The 19407-nt window shown below is 33.9% G+C and overlaps 3 protein-coding genes across 3 annotated transcripts in view; 1 reads left to right on the forward strand and 2 right to left on the reverse strand.

The window, feature by feature from the left end:
• Positions 1-984: 984 nt before the first annotated feature.
• LOC100376648 (large ribosomal subunit protein eL14-like) lies at positions 985-4903 on the reverse strand. Its single transcript, XM_002741446.4, has 5 exons — positions 4802-4903; positions 2997-3098; positions 2414-2608; positions 1703-1756; positions 985-1108 (listed from the first exon to the last, which is right to left on the reverse strand). Exons 1-5 carry the CDS (start codon positions 4802-4804, stop codon positions 1046-1048), a joined length of 417 nt encoding a protein of 138 aa, XP_002741492.1. The 5' UTR covers positions 4805-4903; the 3' UTR covers positions 985-1045.
• On the forward strand, positions 4884-15705 carry LOC100377100 (D-lactate dehydrogenase, mitochondrial-like). The gene is made up of 12 exons (XM_002741448.4): positions 4884-5033; positions 5225-5343; positions 9236-9377; positions 9677-9818; positions 10357-10516; positions 11403-11508; positions 11941-12034; positions 12539-12667; positions 13113-13240; positions 13685-13775; positions 14123-14234; positions 14365-15705. Exons 1-12 carry the CDS (start codon positions 4935-4937, stop codon positions 14531-14533), a joined length of 1491 nt encoding a protein of 496 aa, XP_002741494.1. The 5' UTR covers positions 4884-4934; the 3' UTR covers positions 14534-15705.
• Positions 15706-17656: 1951 nt separating this feature from the next.
• LOC100377252 (GLIPR1-like protein 1) overlaps positions 17657-19407 on the reverse strand; it is a 7287-nt gene continuing 5536 nt past the window's right edge. Inside the window, exons 5-7 of the mRNA XM_002741449.4 lie at positions 19160-19189; positions 18626-18776; positions 17657-18043 (exon numbers count right to left, since the gene is read on the reverse strand). Of these exons, the coding sequence (XP_002741495.3) occupies positions 18037-18043; positions 18626-18776; positions 19160-19189 (188 nt within the window). The 3' untranslated portion in view covers positions 17657-18036. The remainder of the gene's footprint in view (positions 18044-18625; positions 18777-19159; positions 19190-19407) is intronic.

A 19407-nucleotide genomic window follows, 5' to 3' on the forward strand; every position in this document is an offset into this window, starting at 1 on the left:
TGGGGCTTAAAGTACGAAATGTCAACTAAGGCTAACCACAAGATCTGACGTTTACTAGAACCTCAACCCATACAGGCTGTTAACTACAGTTAGCATCCGTGTAGCCATCTTTCATTAAGTCGCGGCCCTGGTTGGGTTCAAACTTTCAACTCAATATTTTGTCTTTTGATCTACAGGAATTTGACGTTAGTGGTAGTTTCTTGTCGTGTCTAGTCATACAAATTTATAAATCATAAATGTAGCGCCATCTACCTGCGATATCATTAATATGTAATGTTATGTGAACAAATGAAATAGGGATAAGCGACATTCAATGTCTGAACAGTACTTTCACTTTACAGAATCTGCTTTCAGTCCTATGGATCACTTTCCCAATACCAGATGACTGTGGAAATAGTGTTGACCTTTGATACTACTTATTTGAAACAGCCACTGTATGTAGCCTTGATCACGCATGTCCACATACATCTAGATCACTTTGTAAATAATCTATTTTCAGTTGACCGTAGCCAGTTCTCAGTTTTTTACCCCAGTATCTTAATTGAGTTCACACTTACCCAGGTAGGTGCATCATTTTTAACTAGGGCAAGAATTAAATTTGCAACAAAAACTTGTAGTTTCGATACCCCAATAGCATGTGTTTTGAGGCCAGTAGTGTTGAATCGAATCCTTATTTTCTCTGGTTTGTTATTGTACACATAAAAAACACAAGTTACAGCTGTTTTCAGATTGGTCAAACTGTTAGGTAGCCAATCGGGAAGAATCGTGTAAATAGTTTTGCATGGCCTGAATTCTTGTGAATGCCATTTGATCTTAATGATATAATTACTAGTAAATAATTCTACCACAACAGTGTGGTTAACAGTTTTGACAGACATTACTGTACATGTTGATCACTGTCAGTTTACTTCTGCAAAGCAGTAAATGTTTTATATGGTAGGTACAAACACACACACACACACACACACACTGTAAAAGACAATATTTGTAACGTCTGTTGTTTATTTAACCCCTAGACAGTAACAAATACAAATCGGCATCTTGTTTACTTGGCTTTAGCCGCCTCTTTCTTCATTTTATTATACTGGGTACGGATAATTCTGCCTCGCTGTAAATAATACAAGAAATATGTGGTTAAAGTGAGACGCAGAGAGACAATCACAGTAAGCCAAATGTAGAAATAGAACGAGTGATAGCGCATTCATTAAATGGCATTGACAATTATTGCCACATTTCAGATTAACACATTGCCTACTGATGCAGTTTTTTCCTATTAATTTCTGCAATATGTAGAGGGTTTTAGCAGGCAATGTGTTAAAGCTTATTTGAACATCAATTAAAAAACATTTCTTGTTATCTGAACTCCATTCCATGGTCCCATCAGAAATTTATTTGATTATCCAAACAAAGTGACTAAAGCCCAAGCAGGTCCAATAAGACTTGTGCATGACCCTAAAGGTTACATATCCTGGTACTCTCCAAGGGGAAAAATTCAGTATCGATTAGAATATTTCAATTTTGTTTTCCATAGTGCACAAGATCTAATGTGCATCATTCAAGGTGTGTCTATTTCAAAGACGCCTGTTTTAAATTTGCTTGTGCAGATCAAATACAAGTCAAAAGACCGGCTTTGCATCTTTGCAAAGGGGCAAAACAAGTCCACATTTCACCATTAAACAGTTAACATTAGCTATTCACTTACCGCTTGTTTTGCCTTCATGAGCTTGAAACGGTCAAAATCTGTAAGTTGTGCCCTCTACAGATAGAAAAATAATACAACTTTAGCATGTAAATTGTCATAAATTACACAAAACTGGCAATTATTATTCTATCATAATTAGTCTATTTAAAATGCCAAGACGTCAGACATTTGTATTTTTCTGTGAATGTCACTTTACAACTCAAAAGTATTTAACATTTTCTGCAGATTTCAGTACCAAGAAGTCATAATCAGAGGGCCTTGGGTGGATAGTTATGGGTAACACAACAAAAAACTCAGGATATGGTTATTGATTATTTGATACAATGTCTGTACTTAAATCAGCAGAAACTGTTAGGAATACTCATGAATTGTACCGGTTTGAATGAAATAATCTGAGCCATAGGAATTTTCATTTTTACAATTTGAAGTGAGAAATAGAAATTGACTTCATGGCAACCACATTTTAAAATTTAAAATAGTACCTATAGATAAAAGCAAGCAGCAATGAAAAAGCTGAAAAAAATTAATAATCAATAGTCCTGATCAATTTATTTGGATTTTCACCTCTCAATTGACTGGTTCCCTCTAATCAAATTTGGGACTGAGCAACCAAGAGAATAAAACAAAATGTTGAATTTGTTGTGATATATGACATCAAAGGAAAATAGAAAACTTAGCAAGAACACCACTTCCATCCCAAAATTGACATACCTTCTCTTTAATTACAATTTTCTTTGCCCATGTGGTATCTTGCCATTTCTTGGTGATTTCGTCTTTTTCCCAGGCTTTCCTGACAATTTTGGTTCTGACTGAATGGGGAATCTTGAGCACAAACTTTGTAAGATGGAGTCTTTTCATGTTGACAGCTTGTCGCATCACACCAGAACAGGGACCATCAACCAATACCTGTAAAGTCAAATAAAAACATTTGGGGGAATTAATACAAATAATTATTAGTAGCCCCTCAAATATATCTTTCTATTGATCTAGCCACCCTGACATGAAGTGAGTAGACTATTCAGAAGAACCCCCTTTATATTTTGTTAGCTCACTAATGCTGAAAATCTATCAGACAATAAATAAGACTGAATTATTCATTGGCCTTATTTTTGCTTATTTTGCCAATAGCTAATAATAATATCCATGCAACAACAAATCCTCCAAAATTATCCCTTATCTGGTCCAATCGATATAATAGCACATGTGGCCGGCAGGAAAAGGGGTTAAATCCAGTGAACTCCTTCCGTATGTCTTCTGAATACAGTAAAGTATGAACCTAGACTGATAACCTTACCCTTGCTTGGTCGACTATATCTACGACGACGCACAGTTTGCCAGCATCCTTACCATGGGCAATGTATGCCACACGGCCAATCTCAATAAACCGTTTAAACACCTGAAAATCAACATAATCATATGATTTGGTAATGGAACACATCTCATTTCATCTACATCACTAGTCTTTGTGTTGTTCATTGTATTGAAAAAAACAGACATACATACACTATCTCTGAGAAGCAATATTTATATTTTTTGGACTCCATGTGCACCAGAAAAAACATGAATAATGCTTCAAGCAATACAATACATTATCTCGGGTATAAGCCATAAATAAACTTATTCTTGGCGGCAGATATTTTCTTCAGGTTGAAAAAGGACAAAATTACATGAAAACGCCAGAAAACGATGGTTTGCTGCTAGTAGTAGTTTGCTAGGGCCTCTTGTTATTTCCAGTTGTAGTCATTTTTGTAAATAGTCCTACAGGCATTGGGAGACGCATTTCAGTCCTTTCAAATAACTGTGGGCAGTGTATACAAGCATCTACAGTAGATAACGCGTTCACTTTCGGTATGGGGACAGAAATACCTAATACAGTGATGTCATATTGTCCTCATTTGACCAGAAGAAAATGGCTTACAAACGGTCTAGCAAACTAAATTTTTGTTACGGTTTTTAATCTGATGGATGTTTAATCAATATTTAACAATTAGACGGATATTTTTGATGATGTGACACAAGAAAATATAGCTGCAGTTCTGTAGTTCTATTGGCTTTGCCTTAGTCTTTCTTTTATTGTCAGCAGTGTTATTTCATCTGTTGATCACCTCATAACTGAGCAAATAACCTTATCGACAATACAGCAAAACCATGAGAGCTACAGATTTCAGCTAGAGAAAATAGTGTGCTTTTATTGATATTTATTTGGTGTTCCATATTTGTGTTACACAAGAAACCGTAGATCTTCAGGGTTAATAAAATTTTAATATCCAAAAAATAACTTAAAGCGCGGTGGTTGTCGCGCAGTGCGTGTTCGAATTTCATGTAAATAAACAATGTATTTTATACGCATTGTATACGTCGCTATGAGTCCCATATCGAACAGGACGCGGCACGACGACTGCCGCCCTAAATAACAAATTAAAGAATTTCTAATATACCCCTTACCCCAACTCTAACCCTCCAGTCCCCAATTCAATTGCATATGTCCCTCTAGACAGGTGTTCTCAAGTGGGGCATACACAATTAATTAGAGGGGGGAAATGTAGGTAGGAGTAGGGTTAAAGATAGGATTACAGGTCAGGGTACATTGGAAAGTCTTTCCAGAACACCAAATTTATCAGAAATAACTAAAATATCATCCAAGACGCACCGACAAATACGAATTATGAACGCACAGCTAAATAAAGGTGTGAGCTACTCGCCGGGGAATGGGAAAACGCTTCGAAAGCTATTAAGTACTAATATCCAACTTTATTGAACAAAAGCAGAAAGTCGACCGTCCCCACAAACAGGTGGCAGGTGTACCCAGTATATAGTATAAACAATGTTCGGACAAACACCCGACAACCTGCTGATATTTATTTCACGAGTTCCACGCTTGTCAAACAAGTGAGCGGCCATTTTGGACGACTACTCGGCATGCACATGTAAATTAAAATACAAATATCGTCATTTAGGTGGAATAACTTGAATACATTTCGATTCAATGAAACAAGTATAACACCGACAATTACAAAAACAAATTCTACGTCAAAAAACAAGGAGAAATCAGCCATTTTAAGGGGAAATAAAGTTCCCAACATAACACATGCTACCCACCATTTTGAGCAACGATGGAAAAGAGGAAGTCTACGTGTCGTGTGCAAAAATGGTGCGCCATCAGTCGGTGTAAGTTGTAGGTCAAAGTTCATTGCAGAAATTAGTAAACATATCTGGGACATCCCGAAGAAAAATGCAGAAGACAGCACGACTGTTTACTACTGGTCTTCAGTTGAGGACGATTCATCGGTCATTTTTAAAGAGAGCATTATCGTCCGTATCCGAAGATCAGGTAAGCATGTGCATATTTTTCAAGACGTTGGATATACCCGGAAGTAAAGTTACTGCAGAAGTCATTCATTTAGGGACTGTGATTTAAATCATTCATCCAGTGCTTGTTTATTGTTGTTGTTGTTTTTTTTTTCTTTCCAAATTATACTGCTAGCTAGTTTATATATATTCGACAATATCTATTATTTTTAGTCAAGTATTTCCATAGCCGATGATGTGGTGAATACTTTCAAATCTGTTCTTGGTAGTCACAACGTGTCCTCATCCCTGGCAGTCAGAGAGCATCATGGGAAGGATGAATCTTATCATAAGTGAGTACAATACTTTATAAAATAACACTATGTAATGATGATATCCATTCCATGTGAACTCTAGGAAGGTTTTGAGTGTGTACAATGTAAACAGAAATAAGCACAGTGCCAATGAAAATAAAACTTTTTTTTTAATGTAGAGACACCTCTCTCTAATGGAGCAAATGTGGTATTTGCCAGGTTTTAACTTTACCCACTAAATTAAATTCATGTTCACATGTAAAATTACAAAAAAACTTTTTGCTTCACTGGACAATCTTTGAACTCAATGAATATGCAAACCTTGAATGCATTAATGAAAACAATTACTATTTTATAGTTGTCTTTTATTACAAAAACCTGTACAAGAAGGGTATTACAGTTCAAAAAAGTAGCTCAGAAGACTTCATCTGGGTGCAGTTCAACAGGGAATTTTTTCAGTTAGAGGAAGATTTATTTCTCTGCACTGTTTGCCCCCAGCTCTCAAGTATTTTCAATCGGAAAGAAAACAATTTATTTCAGCTACTTGAAAAAGACATAGAAAAATACTCAAAGAAAGGATCAATTATTTTAACAGGGGACTTTAATGCTAGAACCAGAAATGATGATGATGTTGCGATTTACAACAACCACAACTACCAGTCATCAGACATAACCTGTAACTTTAGAAAAAGAGTCTCTCAAGACTCAACTAAAAACAAATATGGTGAATCACTTTTAGATCTTTGCATGGCTACTGACCATATTATCTTGAATGGTAGATGCATGGGTGATAACACAGGCAGGTTTACTAGCCACCAAAGAAGAGGCAGTAGCATTGTTGATTATACAATAGTTAGTGATAATTTATTTGAAAAAAATCAGTTTATTTTTTGTCCACCCACTTGATCTATCTCTTTCTGACCACTGCCCGATATCCTATCACCTAAACACTAATGCTACCTCAGATACAAGTGACAGAATAAACTACAAATCTGAAACACCAACAAGCACTATCTATTTATGGAATAACGAATCTAAATTGCACTTTAACAGGGCTTTACAGTAAAGAAATAGGCAAGCTAATTGATGAATTCAATAAAAAAGACTTTAAAATATAGAGTCAATTAACCATGCATGTGAATTGATATCAAATATGTACATTGGAGCAGCTGACAAAAGTCTGAAGAAAAAAATAATTCGACAAAACATTTCACATGTTAAATCAAAAAACATAACTAAACAAGCCAAATGGTTTACAAATGAGCTAGCTAATATGAAAAGAGAAGTATTTAAATTGTCTTCTAACCTTTGTAGAAATCCTGGAAACAAACATTTAAGAATACAATGTTATAATCTTAATTAAAAGAGACTATAAACGTCTAATCAAAAAAAGAAAGAGAGAATTTAAAAATGAGATACTTAATAGACTAGACAACATGGGAAACTCTAATCTACACAAGTACTGGGACTTAATAAAAGAACTTAAAAATAACCAACAAAATGAAAACTATGTTGAAAACATTGAAGATAAAAAGTGGTTTGAACACTTTAAAGAACTGAATTCTTCCGAGCAGATGAGAGACTATAACCAAGATGCAGACATTGACCTATTAGAATGGAGCTCTCAGACAGTAGATATGCTTGACAAAAACATTTCAGAACTTGAGATACAAAATGAAATAAATAAGCAGAAAGCTGGAAAAAGCCCAGGTCTGGATAAAATTAAAAACGAAATGCTGAAAACAGGCAGACATATTTTAATAAAGCCTTTACAAAAATTATTCAATCTTATTTTATCTAGTGGCAAGTATCCAAGCAGCTGGAATACAGGTATCATTAAACCCATCTATAAAAAAGGTGACAAAACAGACCCTAGCAACTACAGGGGAATCACCCTTCTGAGCACATTAAGTAAACTATTCACATCAATTCTGAAACAACGTCTAACCAACTACGGTATATACAGGACAATAAAATAATAATAAATTGGATTCATGCCAAAATTTGGAACAAGAGATCACATATTTGTATTTAAACAACTTGTCACAAAATATCTTAACAACAAGAAATACATTTTTGCATGTTTTATTGACTTCAAAAATTCATTTGACTCAGTGTGGCACCCTGGACTAATGTACAAATTAAGAAAAAATGGTATCACAGGAAAATTTTACCAAATAATCAATAGTATTTACCAAAATTCACTTGCATGCGTAAAAACAAAAAATGGCTTAACAAAAACATTTCCAGTAGAAAGAGGCATAAGGCAGTGGGGATGGCCTAAGCCCACTCTTATTTAATATATACGTTATTGACATTAAAGAACATATAAACATGGGGGAAAACAACCCGCCATCTTTGCGAAATAATACACTGCCATGTTTACTATACGCAGATGACTATCAGAAAGCAGCTCAGGTTTGCAGAATGCACTAAACGGTCTTCAAATTTACTGCAAAAAATGGAAATTAAGCATTAATATTAATAAATCAAAAACCATGATATTCAACAAAAGTGGCAAACACATTAAAAACCAAAATTTTCACATAGATGGTGTAGAACTAGAAAGAGTGTCAACATACACTTATCTTGGAATTAAATTGAAAACAAATGGTAAATTTGACTTGGCTCAAGAAGATCTTAAAAATAGAGCTATGAAAGCATGATTCAAAATGAAACAGTTATTATTCTCAGATACATATATACCAATAAAAACATATCTTAAAATGTTTGATACCATGATAAACCAATACTTTTATACTGTGCAGAAATCTGGTCAGATAGTATAATTAAACACCAAAAGATGTATATGAATATCATGTCACCAATGGAACAATTACACATGAAATACTGCAAATATCTACTCAAAGTTAACAGCAAAGCGACCAATGTGGCATGTCTTTTAGAATTAGGAAGGTATCCATTAATTACAACAGGTATAAAACAGATGATCAAATACTGGTCTCGAATAAAAAAAAATGCCTGAAAATTCACTGGTATATGAAGCATACAGTCTCAGCTTGGAACTAGACAACTCTGGCACCTACAACTGGGTTTCCGGGTTAAAACTTATACTTAAAGATCTAGATATAGACCATTTGTGGCAGGAAGAAAAAAGCAAAATGCGAACAATGTAAATATAGATAAAATAATATCAGAAAAACTAAAAACAAAGTTTGAAAAAAATTGTAAACAGATTTTAGACAATGATAACAAAGGGAAAAATCACAAAAATAAATTACGCACTTACAGAGAACTGAAAACAGACTTTGGCTTTGAAAACTACTTACACGTAGTCAAAAATACTCATCACAGGTCATCAATGACAAAATTGAGGATTAGTGCTCACAGACTACAAATAGAGACTGGGAGATATAACAACACAGATATATCTGACAGAAAATGTCTATGTTGTGAAAATAACGCCATAGAGGACGAAGAACATTTTATTTTAACATGTGATCTCTACGCTAAAAACTTTATCAGCTGTTATCACCCCAACACTTAGCAAACAATAAAGAAAAATTAAAATATATTTTAAATAATAAGATGAGAAAACAATAATACAAATAGCAAAATACATAGAGAACTGTTTCAAAACACGAGAGGAAAAGTTGACAACATTATAGTCAGCTATCTCAAGATAAGGTCATGTACATGCAATAGTAATCTAAACATTCACCAACACAATCCAATTTACTTTACCATTATTTTTTTTTTCTACTTTTATTTGCTAGTTGTTTTTATTTATTTTCCTGTGTGTATTTTTATTCTCACTTTAATTTGTCTTTATTTACATCTGTATTGCATTTTAGTCAAAATCCTAATAGGGATACGAACACAATAAAGATAATTATTATTAGTCATATATTTTCAAATATCAAAGACAATCATTTGTTTATCTATTCACTTTGTTGTATTGTTTATGAAGATGTGTTCCACCTGACATTGTAGTATGGCCAGAGAGTGTGGATAAAGTTTGTGAGGTCGTCAAGTTATGCAGCAAATACAGTATACCAATGGTTCCATTTGGTTCGGGTACCGGACTTGAAGGAGCGGCTACAGGAATAAGAGTGAGTATGGATACAACTTATTTCTGTTTTTCTTCATCAAGAATAATACAACAGCAATGTTTTAATTTGATAATATACAAATTGGGAAACAAAATCAGAAAATATTAAAATTTTATACTGTGGTTCACAAGACAGGTAATCACAATGAACTACTTCAGATGGTCACACAGCTCTGTCACTTGTACTTGCAATATTATAAAAAACGTCAGGAGCCCTCAAATAATCGAATTGCAAAAGACAGGAGCCCTCTAATTATGGTACATATCTCTCAATTATTATATTGCTTTTCATTCACGCAGGGCAGTGTTTGTATTGACATGACGAAAATGGATAAAATCGTTGAGGTGAACCCTGACGATTTTGATGTGACAGTTGAATCTGGTGTGACAAGAAATATGCTTAATAGTTACTTGCGAGATACTGGACTTTGGTTTCCTATTGGTAAGTATTAACACATTATCATATACCTTGTATTGCCCGGCCTCGTAACGCTATGGGATGTGTGCCCATACATCAGGGCAATAATTTCCTGTATCACGCCAGGCCAAGCACGCCCAGCTTTCATCAACCCAAACAAAACTTGTCATTCTAAATTACGTTGTGTGTTTGAGGTCATGCCATAGTAAAATGTAATTACTGTTATAAGGTATATGATAAAACCTTTATGGACTAGAAATGTCTTTTTTTGCACTCGGTTATACGGCTTACGCACCCTCGCAAGCTTGGGCACTCCAAGTGAAAATTTCTCTGGGGTCCTAAATTTTGTGTCTACGAATTCAATGAAAATCAGGAAATTTACAAAAATTGCTAGCAGTAAAAACAATTTATAGTACGAATGTTGGTCAAATGCATTATTTATTTTCATAAAATTTAAGGGCATGGCTACAATGACCACAAGTGACTCATTGCAAGTACAGTCGCAGGCCGGCCTGCTGCCTCAGAGACATATATGACTAAGAAGAGATATTTTTGTTTCCAGATCCTGGTGCTGATGCCACTGTATGTGGTATGTGTGCAACTAGTGCGTCTGGTACAAATGCTGTACGTTACGGCACCATGAGAGAAAACGTCATGAATTTACAGGTTGTGTTAGCCAATGGCAGTGTCATTGATACCGCTGGAAAGGGCAAGAGATCAAGGTCAGATGTGTATTGTTTTGTTGTGTTTTATGTCTAGATTGTCATTGTTTTTTTTACAAATTTATGCATAATAAATGGGTAACAACATGATTAATTTAACCTTAGAGCATTTCCGCCAAAGACGAGGACTTGAGTTGATTTTGTAGGTTGGTCTATTTTGATCTGTATCTTTGACATGCCTGGGTAAATCACATTCAAACTTCACTCATACACTCATAAATCAGGAGACATATGCACATCAATTTTTATCATGATTCGCTTCAAGATGGCCATTAGATGGCCATTTTAATGTTCAGAATTCATCAAAATCAAGAATTTCCTATTTCGAAACCAGATCCTAGTATTGTATGAATATATTTTGTGCGAACTTGGCACATATGTTATGCTTTATGAGACCTTGATGCATGTCATTTTTTTTTCAGATCAGAATCGAAATGGCCGACTGGTGGCCATTTTGTTTAAATAAATTTTGTTCCAGAGCCATATCTCTGAGATGCCTTGACCAATCATGTTCAAGTTTAATAGTTACATCATCCATCATGTCATATATATTCACATCAATTTATTGAATGATTCAATTGAAAATGACTGACTGGTCACCATTTCTGCCATTTTGGATCCAGGTTTTGGTTATACATAGACAGCATTTGTTCATCTTGGTGCATACATATACATGACAGGACTATGATGTGTGTTTTTTTCAGATCAGATTCAAAATGATCAAATGCAAATGCTATTCTAAAACCATGTCTCTGATATACATTGACAACAATTATATGTTACAATCATGTTAGTTGTTTTATGTTCTTATTGAAGTTGGCTGACTCATTTCAATTTTGTTTACTATTGAACTAATGAGGACTCCATTATGACTTGTTCATTTCAGGAAAACATCAGCCGGGTATAATTTGACTAATCTTTTTGTTGGTTCAGAGGGAACTCTAGGAATTATCACAAAAGCAACTATTAGGCTTCATGGCATTCCAGAATCTGTAAGTAAAAGATGGAAACCTGGTTTTTCACTATTTCTTAGAAAATATTTGTAATTTAAATAGATAGAATAACAATAGTGTAGTAGTTGTTGCAGCAGACACATGATCTGTAGGTTTGAGTTTATAAAAAACAACACCTAAATGTTAATGTGGGGTTGAGATTCATTCATGCAATTTTTGTGAAACCTTGATGAGTCCCGTAGTTCATAGTGGCTTGTGTTAGATTTTCATTTGATGAATCGATGACCACACAGCTGTGTCAATGACTAAAATCCACTGTTTGTACTGTCATTACTTGTAACAGTCAAACAGTCTGGAAAAACATAAATGACTTGTAGTGTCTCCTGCCCCTGAAAGTTTTTTTTTAAACAATACCTATTATTTTGGTAATACAATTTGTAAATCAATTTGATCAAGTATATTATATTACAGATGGTGTCTGCAGTGTGTACATTTGATACTGTGCAATCAGCTGTAGATACTGTTACACAAGTTATGCAATGTGGAATTCCAGTGTCTAGAATTGGTGAGATTTTATCCATTTCACTTTGAGTCCTTTGAGTCATTTTGAGTATCTGTTCAGTAACAGATAAATAAGATGTAATCATTTATTTGTCATTTTCATCAAACATATATAAATATGAATTGATAAAAAAGAAAACCCCTAAGTGAATAGATCATTGAAAATATCAGTATAAATATTTTTCCCTATACTTTTTTATATGAAATATGCAAGTACACAGATTGAGGGAGGAACTGAAAAAAGGGAGAACTACTATACTAATGGTGCATAGTAAACATCATATGTCTAAGTAGAAGAAGGCAATAAATTAAATTCATTAGTGGGTCACCATGAGCAACTCTTGAGGGAGGGTAATTTGGAGCAACTCTGGAGGGGTGATGTAGAGCAACTCTGGAGTGGAGGGGTGATTTGGAGCAACTCTGGAGGGGTGATTAGAGCAACTCTGTAGGGCTGATTTAGAGTAACTCTCTAATTGTTGATATTCATTCATTTTTTTTTTTTTTGTAGAATTTTTAGATGAAGTTATGATTGACGCCTGTAATAAATATAATAATGTTGATTATAAAATTGCTCCCACATTATTTCTTGAGTTCCAAGGAAATGACAAGGTTGTGGATGACCAGGCAAAAACTGTTGGTAAGAACTCTTACTTTATTCTTGAGTTCAGTTTTGCAGAGAAACAGGGAAATTCATTTTTTTTATTGAATGTTCTTTTGCAAATACTGTTATTGTTGTCAACTGATAGAAATTGTATTCTAGGGATGCAATAAGTTATTATTATGGTTGTGTTTGAATAAAAGGGATTCAAAATGGCCAACTGGTGGCCATATTATTTTAAAAATTTCAAACTACATTTTACATCTTGGGATATATGTGATGTGTATTTGTTCTGTGATCTGATTCAGGATGGCAAAAAGTGATGGAAATCACAGGACAAAATGTCTGATTGGTGGCCATTTTGTTTCACTGATTGACATGCACATGCACTCATATTTAAACATACATTGAAAACATTATATTGAAGACTGTGTCATATCATATCATAACTAGTTAAATGTGTTTTACCACCATATGTGCATAGCGGAACTGGTAGAATACAATGGTGGTTCTGATTTCACATGGGCCAAAGATGTAGATGAGAGAAATAAATTATGGAAGGCAAGACATAGTGCATGGTATTCTACATTGGCTCTCAGGCCTGGGGCAAAGGTAATACAGTGTTTTCTAGTTCAGAATCTACAAGTCATTGTAACACATAGCATTTGCATGGCAACAAGCTCTCTGAATTTGTGTTACATTTTCGTGTACATGTCTGTATTTCTTTAGCAGTCATATTGCTCTCACACGATTCAATAGGACAGTACATCACTTTCTACTCACTATTTGAAATATTAGGCATTTTTTTGAGCAACAACACCCTTGGAATGAACAAACAATTCTGAGCTTGATTCAATGCTCTTAATTTACAAAAATTAGGGAAAATCATGGATATTCATCTACATGTATTTGAGGAGATTTAGCAATTTATTGGCTATTTTTTGTTGTTTAAATTTAACAATTTACAATTTTACACAGTATAGCTACATTACTGATATGCCAGTTGCTGATTTTCTACTTATATTTATTCACTGACTGATATATTGTAATGTACAGGGATTGTCCACTGACGTTTGTGTACCAATTTCTAAACTACCAGAAGTCATCGTAGCTACTAAAGAAGACCTGAAGCATTCTTCTGTCATAGGTACATAATATAAAGCTTAATCATCAAAGATGGTCAGTGAAAATTCAAATGCCTGGTGTTTTTGACCATTGTCTAATTTTTTCTGACCTCAGTTGATCATGGTCAACATTGGTGAAAGTCATTTGGTGTCTCTGACCATTGCAATTGATCGTCAACCATGATAGTTCCTGGTTGCCCATCAAGTGGTCACATTGGTGGATTTAAACCCCCATCATTGAAAATGATTCACATTGGTTAAAGAACTCATTGACTCCAATCAATTTAACCACTGCATTGGTGATCTAAACATACTTTTTGAAAAATACACATATCGCTGTATTGAGATCCTAACATTGTAAATTATTCAGGTCCAATTGTAGGCCATGTTGGGGATGGTAATTTCCATGTGTTCATGAATGTTGATCCAGAGAACCAGGATGAAATTGATGAAGCCAGACGTCTAGCTGAAAGAATGGCAAGGTAGTTGTAACTAGCAATAATAAATCATTCCCTTCCATGCATCCACTGTTGTGACCACTGTTCTGTTGGGATGCTTGCTCTAATGATCATGGTCTGAAACCAATTTGTTTTTGCACAACTTATTTTTCAGACGTGCAATCGCAGTTGGTGGAACTTGTACCGGGGAACATGGTATAGGCCTTGGAAAGAAACAACTGTTAATTGAAGAAATTGGAGAAACAGGTGTTGCAACCATGAAACAAATTAAAGCAACCCTTGACCCCAAGGGATTATTCAATCCAGACAAAGTTTTTCTGTAATTCAGGCAGTTATTGAGATATTTCTTAACTCTGATTCAAGACAGACATAGACAGAGTGAGGCTATTGTATCTGCAGGGAAAACATGTATACATTTCAATTGTGGTCATAAAACTCATTAATACATCTGCTGTTTACTTTAATCGATGTGTCATGAATTAGCTAAAAAACATGATCTTGTATGTGCATTAAAAATACTTTGCAATATAATATATAACATCTGGAAATGTAACAAATTGTTTGTTTACGAACTGCCTGCCTGACTGATATTTTCACTGCTGATATGCAAATTATATTCTTTGATTTCAGTGTTTAAATAAAGTTCACACCCAATGGCCATTGAATGCTGATTAAACTGAACAATGAACATGAGTTCAAAGTATGTCAATGCCTCGTGTGCACTTATTCAACAAATGTGGACAAATTGATTATGATTTCTTGGTGATTATCATAAAGTCGTATTTAATTACGTATGTAATTATAACGTCATGGACTTGCCCTTTTGTTTGTGGAGAATGGAAGTTATTTTTCATTTTTGAAGTGGTGTATCCATGCTGTATTTTCACTTTCGTAGCTCATGAAAATAAGACCTCATGATGCAACATATCACTCATGAAAAAACATTCCAAACCCCACAAATATCAGCCATGGCAATCTAATATTTATTAAATCCTTTGAAAAAAATCGTTCTTTAACCCAGAGAACTCATACAGCATTAGTGGTCAAATCAATGAGAGAAATATAGATGAACAGACACAAATAAAAAGCTATGAAGAGTTAGATAAATGTCAATGTTCATCAAACAGCAGAAGCTTTTCAAATCCAACAATGTTCGTAATAATGTCATTTTCACAGTGTAAAGCTTTACCAGTTTTCATCTACTTTATATTTGTAACGAATTGAACCTTTCCTATTAACAATGATTGATTGATTAATAACGTTTTCAATGCGTAGTATAGTGGTATACAGAGTGAAGCAATAAAAGAAATCACTAAGTTATCTTGAAAAAAACGTCTTTTTAATTTGTTTAATATCTACTTTTTTGTTCATAAAACTTCTAGAAAAAAAGAAATTATTGTAATTCTGAAGCCCTTGTTTGATTGTAGATACTAGATATTAAAATGTTAGATAACGTCTGTGTTTTATGGAGTTTTATGGATATCCATTCAGACAAGTCATCCATTGTTTTTCTTGATAAGAACTCATTGCGAAAGATATTTTTGTAAGATATATTATCATTACCATGTTCATTTAGGTGCTCACTCTTTCGGAAAGCATCTGTTTATGACTCTGAATGATGTATGAAGGGTGCGACATGTGAAGCTGAGTGTGCTCACTCGTTTCAAAATACCTGACATCACTTATTGTATTCATTCACATTCAAATATAGTGGTGATGTTCTTTATATATAGCTATTCAATGGCGGCTCAAAGTGTTGTAATATCACGAATCATCAAGATCTGATTGAAGACGAAGTTTATGTATGTGCCACTGTGCGAAACGATTGTAATTCCGAAACAAAACATGATAGTTCAAAATACCAACTACAGATTTTGAAAAGTCATCCTTTTGTTTTAAACAACATTATTATTAGAGTTGAAATTCCATGCCTGGGATGTGTCCTATGGTAAACTACCATAGCAACAACAAATTCTGGACAAGAAATATAATTAAAAACTGTAGTATCATGAAAAGAAACTTCAAATACTTTTGGAATGCTGACTCTAGAGAAAATGTATATTCTCTGTTGTCTTATGTTAAATTTACTTTTTTTGCGTCATATAATGCACCCCTGTTTAATCTTTTTATTTGCAAACATCGTTAAAGCTGGAGAGTGAATGCCGGGACTATGGCTCAATGCGAAATAGTTCGCTTCAAACAGAAAAGAAATCATGGCCAAAAGAATCGACAGTTTTTGCTACCTATTGATTATTATAAGGCTCATAAATTAGTCAATGGCCACTCAAAATGCCTTATCATCAAAATCTGATATCATGATAATTCAAAACACCGTCTCCGGGCACTGACTATTCATTTTGATCAAAAATAACTGACACAAACAAGACTATACAGAACACTTACAAATTATCATATACAATTTGTTAAACAAAAGTGATATTTCTACTTCTTCTATTCGCCTTATAAGCACAACTATTTATTTTAATTAGTAATGTTCATTTGAAATATAAAACCTGGCATCACTTCATGTATACCAGGGAGTCCGTATATCCTTTTTTAATGATTAGACGGTGTTGTTGAATGTATTATTTTTGTAGATTTATTTCTATTGTTGTCCGTCATTGCACCATGTACCAATGTGAACGAATGACTGTTGCTATGGTGCACGAATTACATTGGTCATTCTCCAGCATAGACCAGCAGGCTAAAGTCAGTCCGATGGCTAGCTGTGATACCGATTTCTGTTACTGTCGTTTTTGTCTTAGCTACATCAGAACAAAAATTATTTTTACTGTCTGTTCCTATTTCATGATATATTCAAAATGCGTACAGTGAGTTAATTTATTTGTATTGCGCTGAAATGTATCGCATACATTAAATATCAAACACATCTTCGTAGCTACGCTTAGATCATTATATCGTACGAATGAAAAAAAAACCTAGAAGTATTTTGATGACCATTTCCATTTCAAAATGTTACCCTTTATTTAAGTTTTGAAGTACGTTTGTGCTAGCATAACGTATTCTGTGACGTCAGTGCATCGACTTGTACATATGGACCAGGTTGTTCTCTATTAGTACATGACACTTGGTAATACATGTTTCGTTCTCTATCATAGCTATTTATCTATGTTTGATCTCACACCACAAAATAGTGTACTTCGAGATTAGGGTGTATTGGTTTGCTCATTGACAAGGATAGGTCAGTTGGTTGTTTTATGGAAATACTTGAGTTTTGCATTTACTATTTTAAGAGTTTGAGCAGGACAACACGTGCAATTCTACATTGATACATTTATTACGCACATAGAGGGCTCCACCAAACATTTCAAAAACGCAGATGGTTTGTCAAAATTCATCTGCCTGCTAATTATAAAAATAAATTGGGTTCTTTTGAATATTATCTTCAATACAAACAACACAGTAATTTTCAACCAATATTCATACATGCTAAACATAACATTTATCTGAGAATAACAACAACTTGTAACATCATAGCATCAATTTAAATATGGACTGTTGCAATATATCGCAAATTGAAAACATTCTTGCATATATATATATATATATATATAAAACATAGTTCAGAGCGACTTAACTACGCTGTGCTATTAAGTAATACTGTTCATATTCTAATTCATCTATGGTATTGCTGTGCTATGAATTCATACACCTAATTTCATAACGTTTGTATTTTGTAGACTAAACAAAATGTTCTTTCAGTCGACCTTCCATTGGTGTCCTATATGAATCAGCCATACGAGTGATTGCTTCATTGTCTTTACATCATATATTATCATATATACTACACTTATGTCACATATGATCAGTTTCTGTTAAAATAAAATACCAATAATATATTGTTATTAAAAATATTTATATAGTCATTGGGAAATAAAGATGCCAAAACAAAAATTGTGTAGATTGACCAAACAAAGCGGACGCATCGAATCAGTGATTTGTGTTTAAGTATGAATTAATCTGTTAAGGTTTTCGAAATCGGAATTTTTGTGATTCGGATATACAGTCTATGACTAAGAATGTTGGGTTAATATTAAGTTTATTTATCTTTGATAATTTGATTAAATTCATAATAATGAACGTTCTGTGACCTTACTTGCTGTCACTCATGGTGTGTCACATTTCTTTAAAAAGAATAAGATTATATAATTATATGTTTAACCAGTCGATATAAATATTATGATATTTGTGTTAAAATGCAATTAATTTAGGGGTGGAATAAAAGAAAGTCAAAACAATTGGTAAAACATTGTGACCAATTTAGTATCTAAGAAACAATTTCACTATGGTCATGTCAAAAGAAAGTTTTCCAACTCAGCTGTTTACTTTACCGCACAAGCATAAAACTCATAAATGACTACTGTTTTAGCAAGTAAAGACAAATCTGTACTTACTTCGCGGATAATAACAATAGAGTGAGACTTGCAGCAAACATGATAACTGATCTTGGTCTCAATATCAAAGAACCGTTTTCCTCTCCGTTTTCCCCTCCGTTTTCCCCTCCGTTTTCCCCTCCGTTTTCTCCTACATTTTCCTCTCCGTCTTCTGGTAAGTAAGAAAATGAAGTACAAATGTAATAAGTGTTATCAACATTGTGTGTTCTAGAATGAGTTATGTGGTCGCCGAACACACTTCTTCATTTAAGGATCATGGAACATTTTTTCTTTGTCCGGGTTTTTTAAAAACAGTGTAATATTTCTTTGTGATTGAAAGGGCATATTTTAATTGGCTCCCATGAAGTCCTGTCTATTATATATGTAAGTAAAGTGATTGAAGTAAAAATCCCTTTTTAATGACCCGCTAGCTTTTTTTTCGTTGTATAAGACCATGTACAACATCAACAACCAAGCTTTTCACAACTCCTAATATTTTGATGGAAGTTAGTTGATCAAATATTATCAAATATATCTAATATTAATATAACTTACGGCAATAATCGTCGTTTTCCTCACAGTTTACTAGAAAAGGAAATATTGATGGCATTATTTGTAACGTTGCAACACCCGTGTAATATAATGGAACTAATAAATGAATGCGGGTATATATTTGTCACAAAAATTACAAAAAGCAGGAGGTTCAAGTGTGCCCTGGACAAATGGACAAATTATTCGAAATGACTACATATCCAAAAATAGTTTTCTATTTCAATGGCATTATTTACATCCATCTACGTCAT

The sequence above is a fragment of the Saccoglossus kowalevskii genome, chromosome 6, assembly GCF_978046115.1.
Source record: "Saccoglossus kowalevskii chromosome 6, keSacKowa6.1, whole genome shotgun sequence".
NCBI lineage: Eukaryota > Metazoa > Hemichordata > Enteropneusta > Harrimaniidae > Saccoglossus > Saccoglossus kowalevskii.